Source organism: Podarcis gaigeae (genome assembly GCF_964106915.1).
Source record: "Podarcis gaigeae genome assembly, chromosome: 9".
Lineage (NCBI taxonomy): Eukaryota > Metazoa > Chordata > Lepidosauria > Squamata > Lacertidae > Podarcis > Podarcis gaigeae.
The window spans coordinates 78,310,169-78,323,218 of NC_139685.1; the positions used below are offsets into that span (position 1 = coordinate 78,310,169).

The following is a 13,050-nucleotide window of genomic DNA, read 5'->3' on the forward strand; positions in this document are numbered from 1 at the left end:
GTACTGGCCTCTTATGGGGCACAGTCTAGTGTACAGCTGCCCCACCTATGGCTGTCATGGCCAGCAGCCTTCAATAGCCCTCTCCCCCATGGATTTCTCTAATCCTCTTTCAAAGCCACCCAGTTTGGGGACCATCATTGCCTCCTGCAGAAGGGAGTTCCACAGTTTCTTCCACCACCTCACTCAGATATGTCTTTGGAGGAACTTACAAGCAAAGTGTGCCCTTGTCCCATGCATAGGAAAGTCCGCACAGCCAAGGGGGGAGAGCCACTGCTACAGCAGAGTCCGCAGGCTGGACAAAGTCCGCCCACCGCTCTTGCATGGCATCACCGCCTCTTAAGCACAACAGCCAACATTAAGGCTGGGAGTGGGCTGTCCACATGGGGCATAACACAATCTAGCTCGGGGGTCAGCAAACTATGGGCCGCAGGCCAGATCCGGCCCAATTGCCCTCAGGATCCGGCCTGAAGACGGTCGTTTCGTGGATTGGCGATTCTGCTTTTTTCCGTTTATTTTTTTTCGGTGCTACCATTTTTTTCAGCGCCATTCCCCCCACCCACCATGGCGTCTCCTCCCTCCCTCCTGGCTTCTCCCTGCCCTGCCAATGGTGGAGGAAGGGGGCTGGGCTGGACTGCACCTCTCCAGAGCCAGCCGGCCCTTTTGGGTCGCTTGTCCTTCCGCAGCCGCTGACAGCTGCACTCTCCCAACCGCTGTACCAGTGCCTGCGCTGGCGAGCGGCAGATGCCATTGTAGGTGGTGGCAGGATGAGCGGCCCAAAAGCAGCTCTCACAAGGGCAGCCACAGGAGCCACGGCTGGGAGAGCACAGCGCCGAGAGCAGCAGCAGCATAGGTAGGCAGGGGGAGGGGAGGGGCTGGGGAGAGAGAAGCCCCCTCCGCTGCATGCGTGGTCCGGCCTGCCACAAGGTCTGGGGGACGGTGAACCGGCCCCCTCCCAAGAAAGTTTGCTGACCCCCGATCTTGCTTGAATCGCCCAAGAGCCCACCCATCAGCAAATAGAAACTCCCACACAAGGCTTGGGAGGTTCTGGCAAGAGATGAATGATCATGGAGGGATCTTGTAACTCTTAGCCACTCAGCAAGACCAGATCCTGCAAAGGATTCGGGTGCAGGCACGCAGACACAAACGTCTAGGCTTGCCAGGCGTTCAGCAGATGCACCAGGATGTGTGCAAAGTCTCACCTAGGAATGTAGGAATGTGTCTTGTATTAAGTCAGGCAGCTGGTCCCATCTCAGCACCAACAGAAGGGATGGAGAATGAATAGTGCCGGCCCACTCATGAGGCAGGGTGAAGCAGGTGCCGGAGATGGCATCCCTGCCTCACTGCTTCTGCCACCGCCAGAACGCTCCACTCTTGCCGACGCTTGGCGAGAGGGGCGTTCCAGTAGCAGCAAAAGGGCTGGGGTAGTGCAGAAGGAGGACGGGTTGGGGTGAGGGGTACAGCAGCATATTCCAGGTTTCCCTCTGGGTGAAACGGGGCAGGCTGCCCCTGGGGCTGAGGGATCTCTTCAGCCAGCCGCCTCTACTCCCTGCTAGCGCTGCAACAGCTATTTTGTCAAGCCCAAATGTGCCGTTAAGTAACTCCATGTGCCGTGCCAGAACCGCCACCCCCTTGCCCTAATTAGAAAACAGCCTCAGCTCCAGCAGCACTGTTTGTCAAGCCTAAATGCGGCATGGGCGGCTGTTTTTGGCATAGGACCTTGCTTGCAACACATGGGGAAGAAGAGCTTGGATTTGAATCCTGCTTTATCACTACCCGAAAGTCTCCAAGCGGCTAACATTCTCCTTTCCCTTCCTCCCCCACAACAAACACTCTGTGAGGTGAATGAGGCTGAGAGACTTCAGAGAAGTGTGACTGGCCCAAGGTCACCCAGCAGCTGCAGGTGGAGGAGCGGGGAAGCGAACCCGGTTCACCAGATTACAAGTCTACCACTCTTAGCCACTACACCACGCTGGCTCCCAACCTCCCCAACTTCTGTGCTGCAGCATCCCTGCATTGCAAATAGGCTTGGGGGGAGCACAGTAATACTGCAATAAGTTCTCCCCCATCGCCTGATTAAGGTTAAGAGTGCTGGATTGTGTGTGACAGAAAGCATGGCTGATGGCTCATATATGTGCATGCAGGCGGGCACAAGTGCCTCTGTGTGTCCCTGCCCACGCCTTCTGCCAAGTCAGGCCAAAGGGTCTACCTCACCCCAGAATGGACCGCTCTGTTTGAAAGGGGCTCCCAAGCACTTTCCTAAGCCAGTTATTGCAGGCTCTTTAGGTGAACACACTAGGGACCTCAACTGGGACTTTACATAGGAACAGAACCAGCTCCAGGAATGAATGAAACCCCTGTACAGCGGTACCTCTGGTTACGTACTTAATTCGTTCCGGAGGTCTGTTCTTAACCTGAAGCACCACTTTAGCTAATGGGCCTCCCGCTGCCGCTGCACCGCCGGAGCACGATTTCTGTTCTCATCCTGAAGCAAAGTTCTTAACCTGAGGTACTATTTCTGGGTTAGCGGAGTCTGTAACCTGAAGCGTATGTAACCCGAGGTACCACTGTACGTCAAACTGCCAGACAGGGGAGTTCGGATAGGCTAGACTTGTCCTCCCCCTACAGCCAAGAGGCTGACATGCTGGCAAAGGCTTTAACTTCCCCTCCTCTGCTGCCAATGCAGAAGGAAGTACCTGATAAAGGGAAAGTATTTTCTTTTTCTAAAAAACAAACCAGCTCACAGGGTTCCTTGGCAAGGAGGTGGAAAGCAAAAACAGCACCTCTGGGTTGGCCCACATCACACCTGAAAGCGGCAAGCGTTGGGCCCACTCTGGAGATGCTTCAGCCCAGACCAGAAGCTTTGGCTCCTGCCCAGACCCCAGGTAGCCCCTTCCAAGAGGTCAGGCAAATGCTTGCCTTGCCTCCAAGTCCTTGGGCCAAAGCAACAGCCCAGAGAGGAACACCTCGCCATTCCAGAGGACTGTCCACTCCAGCTCCCGCCAGGCACCCGTGAGAGGAGAGAGCAGCTCGCCCTTCTTCGCTTTTAAGGCAAATTTCACCTAACACCTTTATTAACACAGACGGTGTGCTCAGACAGAAACCAAAACGTCCATTAATTTAAGAGAGAATAACGTGGTAGTGTCAGCATCCACAACACAGCGGGCAGCAGCAGCAGCAGCACAGCCCTCTTTCCTCAGAAACCATCCTAGAATACTTGAGGAGGTGCCTGCCCACAGCTTAAGAAACCAAATGGAAACCGGAGGAACCGGATTCCACGCCTGGATGAAAACAAAAAGCCCTTTGCACTCCAGGTTTCTTATTTGCACTTTCATTGTCCTCTTCTCCCAATGTTCTCAGGTATTTGTGAAGCTTGATTTTCACTCAAGAAGGCGTTCTTCCAGGTTATTAAAACTGTTGAATGGGAGGGGGGGGAGAGGAGATATGCCAGCAATCTTTTTTTAAAAAACGGGGCTTTCAATTTATTATCTCGAGTGCTGCAAGAACAGTGCAGCTCTAGGAAATCTGTGCAAATGATCATCCCTAGATTGCCAAATGAAGTTATGTCTACAGCCTCCACACATACTGCCCCCCCCCCCCGAGGCATCCTTGAAAGGACTCCCCAGTCAAAATGGGGCAAGAGGGGGTTCCCGCTTCCTAGTCACTGAGACAAGATCCATTTGCACAAATGCTGATCACAGATTTGCCTCCAAAAAACAAGAAAGAGACATGTAGGATTCTGGGCTCCTGCCCACCTCTCCCCTACAAAGTCACGATATGTTCTGAACAAGTAGTGGCTATGAAAAGCCAGTCTCTCCATTGCTTCTCCATGGATTTCGACAAATAAAACTCTTTGGAAGAATGTTGGCAGTGGGAAGGGCTTGGGTGTGTCGATCATTAAGTCCATTCGATCCCCGGTCAAACCTTGGAACACCTTCACACCAGGAAAGAGGTGAGTCCATGGACAAAAGCACCTTTTGCGAAATGTTTTTGGCTTTTAAACGTGAAGAAGACGGGATCAGCTCATTGCGGGGCTCCATCCAGTTTAAGAGACGCAGGATCCAGATTTGGACAGGGCTACTGCCTTCCTTGGCCACACACGCCTCACAAGCAGGCTGTCAAGAAAGAACAACCACCCCGGAGAGTGGGCCGCCCAGGCCTGCAGCTGCTTGCCCGGCAATTTACGGTCTGTTCGTCCCAAACGTGTCCCATGGACAGGCGAAAGGGTGGGGGGAAGGCCGTGGCCCAAGGACTTCTCGCTTCACTTGAGGTGAGTGTGTTCCCTCGTGAACAGAAGACACTGAGGGGCGGCTGGGGGGAGGAGGGCTCAATACATCTTCTGGCGGCTGGGCAAGATGGCTTCCTTAATGAACGAGAAGATGACCAAGATGCCAGACCGCTTCCCTCTCTTCCCTTTCGTGAAGTAGTTCGATACCACATCGTCTGAGGAGAGAAAGAAAACCCAGGGAGTCATCACATCATCAATTGGGGGGGGGGGGGGGAGAGAGAGAGAGAGAGAGAGAGAGAGAGAGTCCTGCTGTAGCCGTTGCCTTTAAGCACAGCACTATGAGACTTGTAGTTCCTAGGAGGCATTGCTCAATAGCTCAGATTGGGAGTGTGCCCCTTTGCCTAGGAGATTTGATCAGTTGGCTGGGCTGAAGGTAAGACAGGGCACTCTCTTGGCATTCTGTGCATCCACATATCCAGAAAGTCAACTTTCTTGTCCTTAAGGTGGCATTGGTAAGCTTAAAATTTCCTAAAATCTAAAGCCACCAGCCCAACCACTTCAGTCACCACCAGCCCTGACTTGCACAGCTGCCGCCTCCTCCATCCCCTGTTCTTTCCAGCAAATTCTGCTATACATCTAGGGAATGTAAAATAATAATACAAGTCATTTATTTCAGCCGCAGAATCTGCTACAGAGTTCCCACCATTCTGGTTAGCAGGCCTCTCAACCTGGTGTCTGAAATATGTTTTGGACCACAACTCCCATCATCCCAGCGGCTGCCGTCCACCAAGGCATACCATTTGGTCCAGAAACACTGGCTTGGGATTTCAGGCAGGGGGCATCCCCAGCCTCACTTGGAGGCACCAGGAGCTGAACCTGGGACCTTTAGCACAGAAAGCCTGTGCTTCTGCCGCTGAGCTGAAGACGTCCCCTCCCCAGAAATTCCCAAACACCTGTAGGCCACCAGGCCAGGGGAAGGCAGGGGCTGTAAAGGCCAGGCCTGCGGAACTCACCTCCTGGTTGCACCGTGGAAGGCAGCACATTCTCCCCAGCTGACAAGGAAACAAAGAAGGCAAAGGGGATTAGCCACAGGCAGAAGGTGAAGTAGGCAAGCACCTGGGGGCGAAACATGGAGAGAGCATCAAGAAGAGCCACAACCAACCCTGCTCTGCAAATAAAATAAAACCCACAGGGTCCCAGAAAGCCACATGAGAGATAGAGTCTTAGTCCGCAGGAACAAGAGTGGCCCTGTCCTCAGTGGCCAGACAGATGCCTGTGGGAAACCAGCAAGCAGGATTCTCTCCTCTCCCCTCCTTTGGTTTCCAGCACCTTGTATCCAGATGCACTGCTACCTGCAAGGCAGAGCAGAGCCATCCTGCATAGCAGCCATCAAAAGCCCTCTCCTCCATCAATAATAATAATAATAATAATAATAATAATAAATTATATTTATATCCCGCCCTCCCCAGCCGAAGCCGGGCTCAGGGCGGCTAACAACAATAAACAGTACAAGAGTATAGCACAAACAACACTCTAAAATCATTCATTCATTATAAAATTGATTCAAATCAAGCCACTGGCAACCATTGTGCCAGAGCTCCACGAAGATTGCCGAGGGAGGGAGTCAGGCTGTGCCCTGGCCAAAGGCCTGGTGGAACAGCTCTGTCTTGCAGGCCCTGCGGAAAGATGTCAAGTCCCGCAGGGCCCTAGTCTCTTGTGACAGAGTGTTCCACCAGATCGGAGCCACAGCCGAAAAAGCCCTGGCTCTAGTTGAGGCCAGCCTAACTTCTCTGTGGCCTGGGACCTTCAAGATGTTTTTATTTGAAGACCGTGAGTTTCTCTGTGGGGCATACCAGGAGAGGCGGTCCCGTAGGTACGAGGGTCCTAGGCCGTATAGGGCTTTAAAGGTTATTATCAATCAGAGGCAGTTTCAATAGCTAGCAGTGCAAGTGTGAGATCAGATGGGAGACTGGTCCACTTCTCTTTTTAGCAGAGGTGCTACACATGCAACACGAAATGGGAGCATTTTGGTAATTATTATTATTATTATTATTATTATTATTATTAATACCCCGTCCATCTTCCTGGGTTTCCCCAGCCACTCTGGGAGGCTTCCAACAGAACACTAAAATACAAGAACCTATTAAACTTTAAAAGCTTCCCTTCAGATGGCTTCTAAAAGTCTGGTTTTCTCTTTGACATCTGGTGGGAGGGTTTTCCACAGGGCGGGTGCCATTACCGAGAAGGCCCTCTGCCTGGTTCCCTGTAACTTGGCTTCTCGCAGTGAGGGAACTGCCAGAAGGACCTCGGAGCTGGACCTCAGTGTTCGGGCAGAACGATGAGGGTGGAGACACTCCTTCAGGTATACTGGACTGACAGTGACAGAACAGAGCTGCCTCTGCCTGCTGAGACGGTGGCACCCTTTAGATTGCAGTAAGAGCCCTTTAAGATCAACATCAAAACCAGCAGCAACCCAGAGCCAGCATAAAAACGCTTTGCCATGAGACTCTCAAACCTTTCAGCTGTCTTTTGGCTAGGTCTAGAGAAACTAGAAAAAGTGCTGCAGACCCAACAGGGGAAACCCAGTGGCGTATAAATAATATAATAATAATTATTAAAATTATTATTTACCATGGCAGCTCACCTCTGCCCTCCTCCCCAATGCCCAAGCTCCATGGGACAGCCAGTGGCATCTCTTACCTCTGAGAACGGGTAATACTCTTCTGCAAAATACTGGAACGCTAAGTAGTGGTTCAGCACAACCAACACTGCCAATTGGGGGGAAAAAGCAAATTACAAGATGAGCAGCAGCAGCACCTCCAGCAGCCATGCCTCCCTCCTGCCCATCACCACTAATCCATTGCTAGTTCCTGTGATCAAAACTCCAACCCCAGAAATCTGTAAAACCTCTGAATCCTGGGTTCAAACAGAAGCAACTGAATTGAGTAACTATGCAAAAAGGAGGGGAGGAAAACACCCTAGTTTTGTTGATGCAGCTGAATGAGTGTTATTATTTCTATGGCACCTTCAGAGTTCGAGGTGTTTTACAGAGTAAAAAAAGCAAGAAGGCAAGTTTGCATTCTGAATGCTGATGGGTGGGGATGGTAACAGGAAGAATGTGCACATTTAACCTTTGCTTCAGTGAAGGGTGGAGCTCAGACCAAAAGGACCGAACATTGTCCTTAGCACAGAAGAACAGTCCAGATAAGATAAATGAAGCAACCCCAGCTTCATTCACTCATTATATGAGGCCAACAGCCTCCTCCGGTCTCCTCCTGCAGCTGCCTAAACCTCCAGAACAGATCCAACGCCAAGGAAGTGGCCAGTTGCTGCACTATACCCTGGCACCTATTTGGGCTGTCCAGCCTTCCAGGCAGCATTCAAGCAGCCGGTCTCAGCCTATGGAGCCTTGCCTGTCTACAGGCGTAACACGCCAGCACAATTTTCCAGGTCAATCCATTGTACCAACTTCCATATTGGGATCCCCCCTGAAGGTACAAGCCTCCTTCTCAAAGACTCCCACTTCATCCACTGGGGAAAAACAGTGACTATCTTCCACCGGGGAGAGCAAGAACACAGTGACAAGGACAGAGCACTTTGCTCCTTGGCCACAAGATTGATTCAAGCAAGAGCTGAGACCCTCCAGACTCAGAGGAGATTCAGCACAGGCTGTTTTGACACTAGAGGTTGTCGTATCTGGTGCCCAGCATCTGAAAGGCACTCACCGCAGGACAGGATGAAGTTTGGAGAGGTGAGCATGATGAAAGGGAAGGTCTGCAGCAATCCAAAATAGACCAGGTTGGTGAAGAGGCCCACTCCCACCATGAGGCCCGGGAAGTGCTCAAAGAGGTACAGCCCAACCAGCACAGCTGTGGAGAACTAAGAGACACCATTGTCAGTGAAAGCTGTTGCTGCAGGGGAAAATGCCAACAGGCCGCAGACAAAAGGAAGATTCCCATCTCACCCAACAGCCTGTCTGGTTTCTCTGTGGTCTGTGCCATTCTGCTCGCTCTATATCCGTTTAGATGCACATGGAAAACTAATCCCCTTTGGGGGACTTACACAAATATATACAATCTTAGTTCAGAGCAGGCATACCCAAACTTTATTGGGCCACCACCCCTTGCTTCCATAAACTCATCCCCAGTGCAACCCACCCCGCCCTATAAAAAGCATTACTGTATTCACAATAGCGGTTTGCACAACCCATGAAGGAATGTGACAACGCAATAAAATTCAAAATAGCAACAATTAATTGCACATTCCTTCAAAATCCAATCAAAACAATTTAGTTTCATTAATTCAAGAAAATGGATAAATTTGATTGAGTGATACCAGTTTTTCAAAGCCTGAGAATCATTTACACCTCCATCGCCCTCTGCCTGCCCTTGCCTCTTAGCCCCAAGGTAATCCCCCTTTGAGAACCACTGGCATAAGAGGGTACCAAAAAGAGGAAGGGCCTTTTCAGTAGTGGCCTATGGAATGCTCTCCCCAAGGAGGCTTGCCTGGCACGGACACAGACTTCTTTTCAGCAGCAGGCGAAGACATTTCTCCCAAGCAAAAGTAAACCAGCCATTTATTTTTGTAAGTTGCTTTGAGACTTCTTGGGGAAAGTGACCATGAGCGCTATCTGAACCACGTCAATGCAAAAGTCTACTGAATTCAGTGGGGCTTGCTCTCAGGTAAGTGGGGTTAGGATTGCAGCTGAATGCATTGAATAAATATAAATGGTAATAATGTGAAAGGAACAAAGCAGCTGTGAGCAGCCAGCAGGAAAGACAGCAAGATCATAGAAGCTGTTAGGCTTCTCGCAAGAACTATTTTTCAAGTTCAGCTTTTGTTTGGAACAAGCTTCTTGCCAAACAACTCTCTCTCTCTGTCCCCAATAAGCTGCCTGAGGAACTCCTCCGCCTGGAACTTATTTTGGCCTTCCTAGTCTCACACTGTGCCAGCGAGGCTTGCACCACTGGATGGCATTGATAAGATAAGGGAGGGAACTTGTTCCAAAGGCAGCCAAAGACTTACCCAGATCATGTACTTAATGATCCTGCTGGTTGCCACTGTGTACTCTTCTATCAACTCGGCCAAGTAGTACAAGCCAGCCGCTGGAAGAGAGAAGAAAAGGAGCTAGGTTGAGACACAAACACAGCTGTTCATTGAGACCAACAATTCCTACAACTTCTGGCCACATAGTCTCTGATTTATGAACTCCAAATGCAGTAAGAAACTCCAGGTCTTGTGGCTTTGGTGGGTCCATGGGAAGTGGAGCTTTGGGTTTCACATGCCCAGCTCACATTAAGCACTGATACTCAGTTTGCAATCATTGTCACCTCAGATTTCAAATCTCTGAGCTTTTCCGGAAAACCAGCTTGCAGCACAATAAATATGCGATTGTTACTCTTTTTAAAAAGAAGTCCATGTCTTCCCACAAGATCCCTCGTCTTAGCACAAGGATTCCATCACTTCCAACGGTTAAACAGCAAGCAAAACAATGCTTTATTCTGCAAGTTTTCCTTATGGTGCTTAAATTTCCTTTGCCAAGCTCTTTCTATCCTCAGTCAATGCAGCATCCCACCAGAGGGGTTGCTCAGTGTCAGCTTTGGACAAAGTCTTTGGAGACAACAGGACAGAATGAGTGAAACTACCAAGGTGGAGCAACTGCGGCCACTGAGCGAAAGTGAGATCCTCACTTCATCCTAAATTCATGCCCCTCCTGCAGAGGTGCAAACTAAGAGGCTTCTTCACGAAATCCGGCAAGCAAGGAATGAAGGCCTTGCCCCGTGTTGCCCCCAGCAACCAATAATCAGAGAGAGATCAGCTTCTCCCTTGCCTAAGAGCCAGGGATTGATCCTCCATTAATTGCTCTAATCTCCTTTCGAAGGCATCTAAACCCAGTTGGCCAGTCCCTACTAGGCCACCTATTTGCAGCAACAGACCGAGCCACATTCAAAGAGGAATTAATCTGGAAGGGAGGAACGGGCCTTAGAGGGAGATCCCAAGAAACGAAGAGGATTAGCATGGAGGGAAGGTAAATAAAAGGTAAAGGTACCCCTGACCATTAGGTCCAGTCGTGACCGACTCTGGGGTTGCGGCGCTCATCTCGCTTTCCTGGCCGAGGGAGCCGGCGTACAGCTTCCAGGTCATGTGGCCAGCAGGACTAAGCCGCTTCTGGCGAACCAGAGCAGCGCACGGAAACACCATTTACCTTCCCGCCAGAGCGGTACCTACTTATCTACTTGCACTTTGACGTGCTTTCGAACTGCTAGGTTGGCAGGAGCAGGGACTGAGCAACGAGAGGTCACCCCGTCGTGGGGATTCAAACTGCCGACCTTCTGATCGGCAAGTCCTAGGCTCTCTGGTTTAACCCACAGCGCCACCCGCATCCCTTATGGAGGGAAGGTAGGGCTATCTAATAATAATAATAATAATAATAATAATAATAATAATAATAATACAGTGGTACCTCTAGTTACGTACTGAATTCGTTCTGGAGGTCCGTTCTTAACCTGAAACTGTTCTTAACCTGAAGCACCACTTTAGCTAATGGGGCCTCCTGCTGCTGCCACGCCGCCTGAGCACAATTTCTGTTCTCATCCTGAAGTTCTTAACCCGAGGTACTATTTCTGGGTTAGCAGAGTCTGTAAGCTGAAGCGTCTGTAACCTGAAGCGTATGTAACCTGAGGTACCACTGTAATAATAATAATAATAATAATAATAATTTATTTACACCCTGCCCATCTGGCTGGGTTTCTCCTACACGGCCGGGGGCAGAAATGCTTCTGCACAGCGGCTGTTGGAAATCGCAGGAGGAGAGACGGGGCTCTTGCGGGTTTCCCCCAATAGGCACTTGGCAGTGAGCGCAGCAGGCTGAACTGGATGAGCCCCTGGCCTGAGAGCCGGCCGGGCCCCGTTTCCCCCCCCCCCGCCCAGCTGCTTCTCCGGGGTAGACTGCCCCTGCACGGGGAGGCTCCACGCAGGCGCAGCTCCTCGGCCACGCCCCCTCTCCTCTTTCTTGCTCGCGAGGGAAGGGAGGCCGCGACCGCCTATTGGCCGGCCGGAGTCGGGCCGTACCATTGCCGTACTCGAAAGGGGGGGGAGGAGAGAGGTCGGCCGGGCCGCGGAGGAGGGAGAGACCACTTGTGGGGATGCGGGGGGGGAGTGGCCGTGAGGGAGGGAGGGGGGTGGCGGCCTCCCCCTCCGCCTGGTCCCGAGGGGCCTCCTCACCGATGCCGAGCGTGACGAAGGCGGCCTGGATGAGCAGCGCGAGCCAGCTCAGCGCGTACATGAACCACATCGTCGCCGTCGTCGCCTCGCCTCACCCGGCGGATCGGCAGCCGAGGCTCCGCCCCGCCACTTCCGGCCCAGGAGGAAGGGGGCGGAGGCGGCGCGTCACGGAGGGAGGCGCGGCGAAGAGGAGCGGCGGTCGAGAGACACCGCCGCGGGGGCCTCTGGCGGCTCGGAGGACGCACTGCAGGGGGAGCTTCCCGATTCCCCATAGCCAGCAAAGCAAAAGCGAGCGACGCCTGCCTAGATATATATACACATACACAGTATAGGCAGGCAATCTATATATATATTGCGGGGGCGGGGCAGTGACTCGGTTGCGGTTTCTGCGTTGCCAGGGGGTCGGACTTGATGACCCCTGGAAGCGCCTCCCAACTCCACTTCCGCGATTCTTCTGCAATTGTAGCGACCACCAGGCTCACCAGTAATGTTGGCTTTGTGCTGCTAACAATGAATTAAATGTTGTTGTTGTTGTTAATTACATTTCTATACCACTCTTCATGTGAGATAATTTACTTTCTTGGGCTCCATGATCACTGCAGGTGGTGACAATAGTCACGAAATCAAAAGACCTGCTTCTTGGGAGAAAAGAGATGACAAACCTAGACAGCTTCTTAAAAAGTAGATACATCACCTTGCCGACAAAGGTCCATATAGTTAAAGCTATGGTTTTCCCAGTCCTGATGTATGCAAATGAGAGCTGGACCATCAAGAAGGCTGATCTCCAAAGAATTGATGCTTTTGAATTCTGGTGCTGGAGGAGACTCTTGAGAGTCCCATGGACTGCAAGAAGATCAAACCTCTCCATTCTGAAGGAAATCAGCCCTGAGTGCTCACTGGAAGGACAGATCCTGAAGCTGAGGCTCCAAGACTTTGGCCACCTCATGAGAAGAGAAGACTCTCTGGAAAAGACCCTGATGTTGGGAAAGATGGAGGGCGCAAGGAGAAGGGGACGACGGAGGACGAGATGGTGGGACAGTGTTCTCGAAGCTACCAGCATGAGTTTGACCAAACTGCGGGAGGCAGTGGAAGACAGGAGGGCCTGGCGTGCTCTGGTCCAGGGGGTCATAACTCAACAACAACAACAACAACAACCACTCTTCATCCCAGAATCACAGGATGGTTTACAATATAAAACACAAAAATACATTCCAAGGTAACAAACAAAAACAATACCACCACCACCTTCTTCTTCTTTGGCGATCACTCACAGCCAAGTAAGATTGTTTTCCATAAACATGGCTTTAAAAGTGACTGTGGACGCCAATTCTGGATCCACACGTCCTTCCACAGTGCGTCAATGGTTTCTGGACAGGAGTTGATCACGGTGTGGATTTGCCAAGCGTGCCTTCCTCTTAGCACCCTTGCCTCCTGAGTTTGAGTGCCTTCAAAGCCCATGACACTTTTGGTAAAGGCTGTTCTCCAACTGGAGCGCTCGCAGGCCAGTGTTTCCCAGATGCCAGTGTTTATACCACATTTTTGGTTCAAAAAACCAAAGCAGTTACTTCCGACGTTCGAAAACTGAAACATTTGACTTCCGA

General features: G+C 51.3%; 1 protein-coding gene across 2 annotated transcripts; it reads right to left on the reverse strand.

The window, feature by feature from the left end:
• Nucleotides 1-3,053: 3,053 nt before the first annotated feature.
• Nucleotides 3,054-11,604, reverse strand: TEX261 (testis expressed 261). 2 transcript variants are annotated; one of them, XM_083757192.1, is made up of 6 exons: nucleotides 11,450-11,604; nucleotides 9,251-9,330; nucleotides 7,951-8,104; nucleotides 6,926-6,993; nucleotides 5,239-5,277; nucleotides 3,054-4,440 (listed from the first exon to the last, which is right to left on the reverse strand). In XM_083757192.1, the coding sequence occupies exons 1-6, from the start codon at nucleotides 11,517-11,519 to the stop codon at nucleotides 4,102-4,104; spliced, it is 750 nt and encodes a 249-aa protein (XP_083613318.1). In that variant the 5' UTR covers nucleotides 11,520-11,604; the 3' UTR covers nucleotides 3,054-4,101. The 2 variants fall into 2 exon arrangements, with proteins under 2 accessions (XP_083613318.1, XP_083613319.1); XM_083757193.1 differs by having other exon boundaries at nucleotides 5,239-5,341.
• Between the last annotated feature and the right edge of the window lie 1,446 nt (nucleotides 11,605-13,050).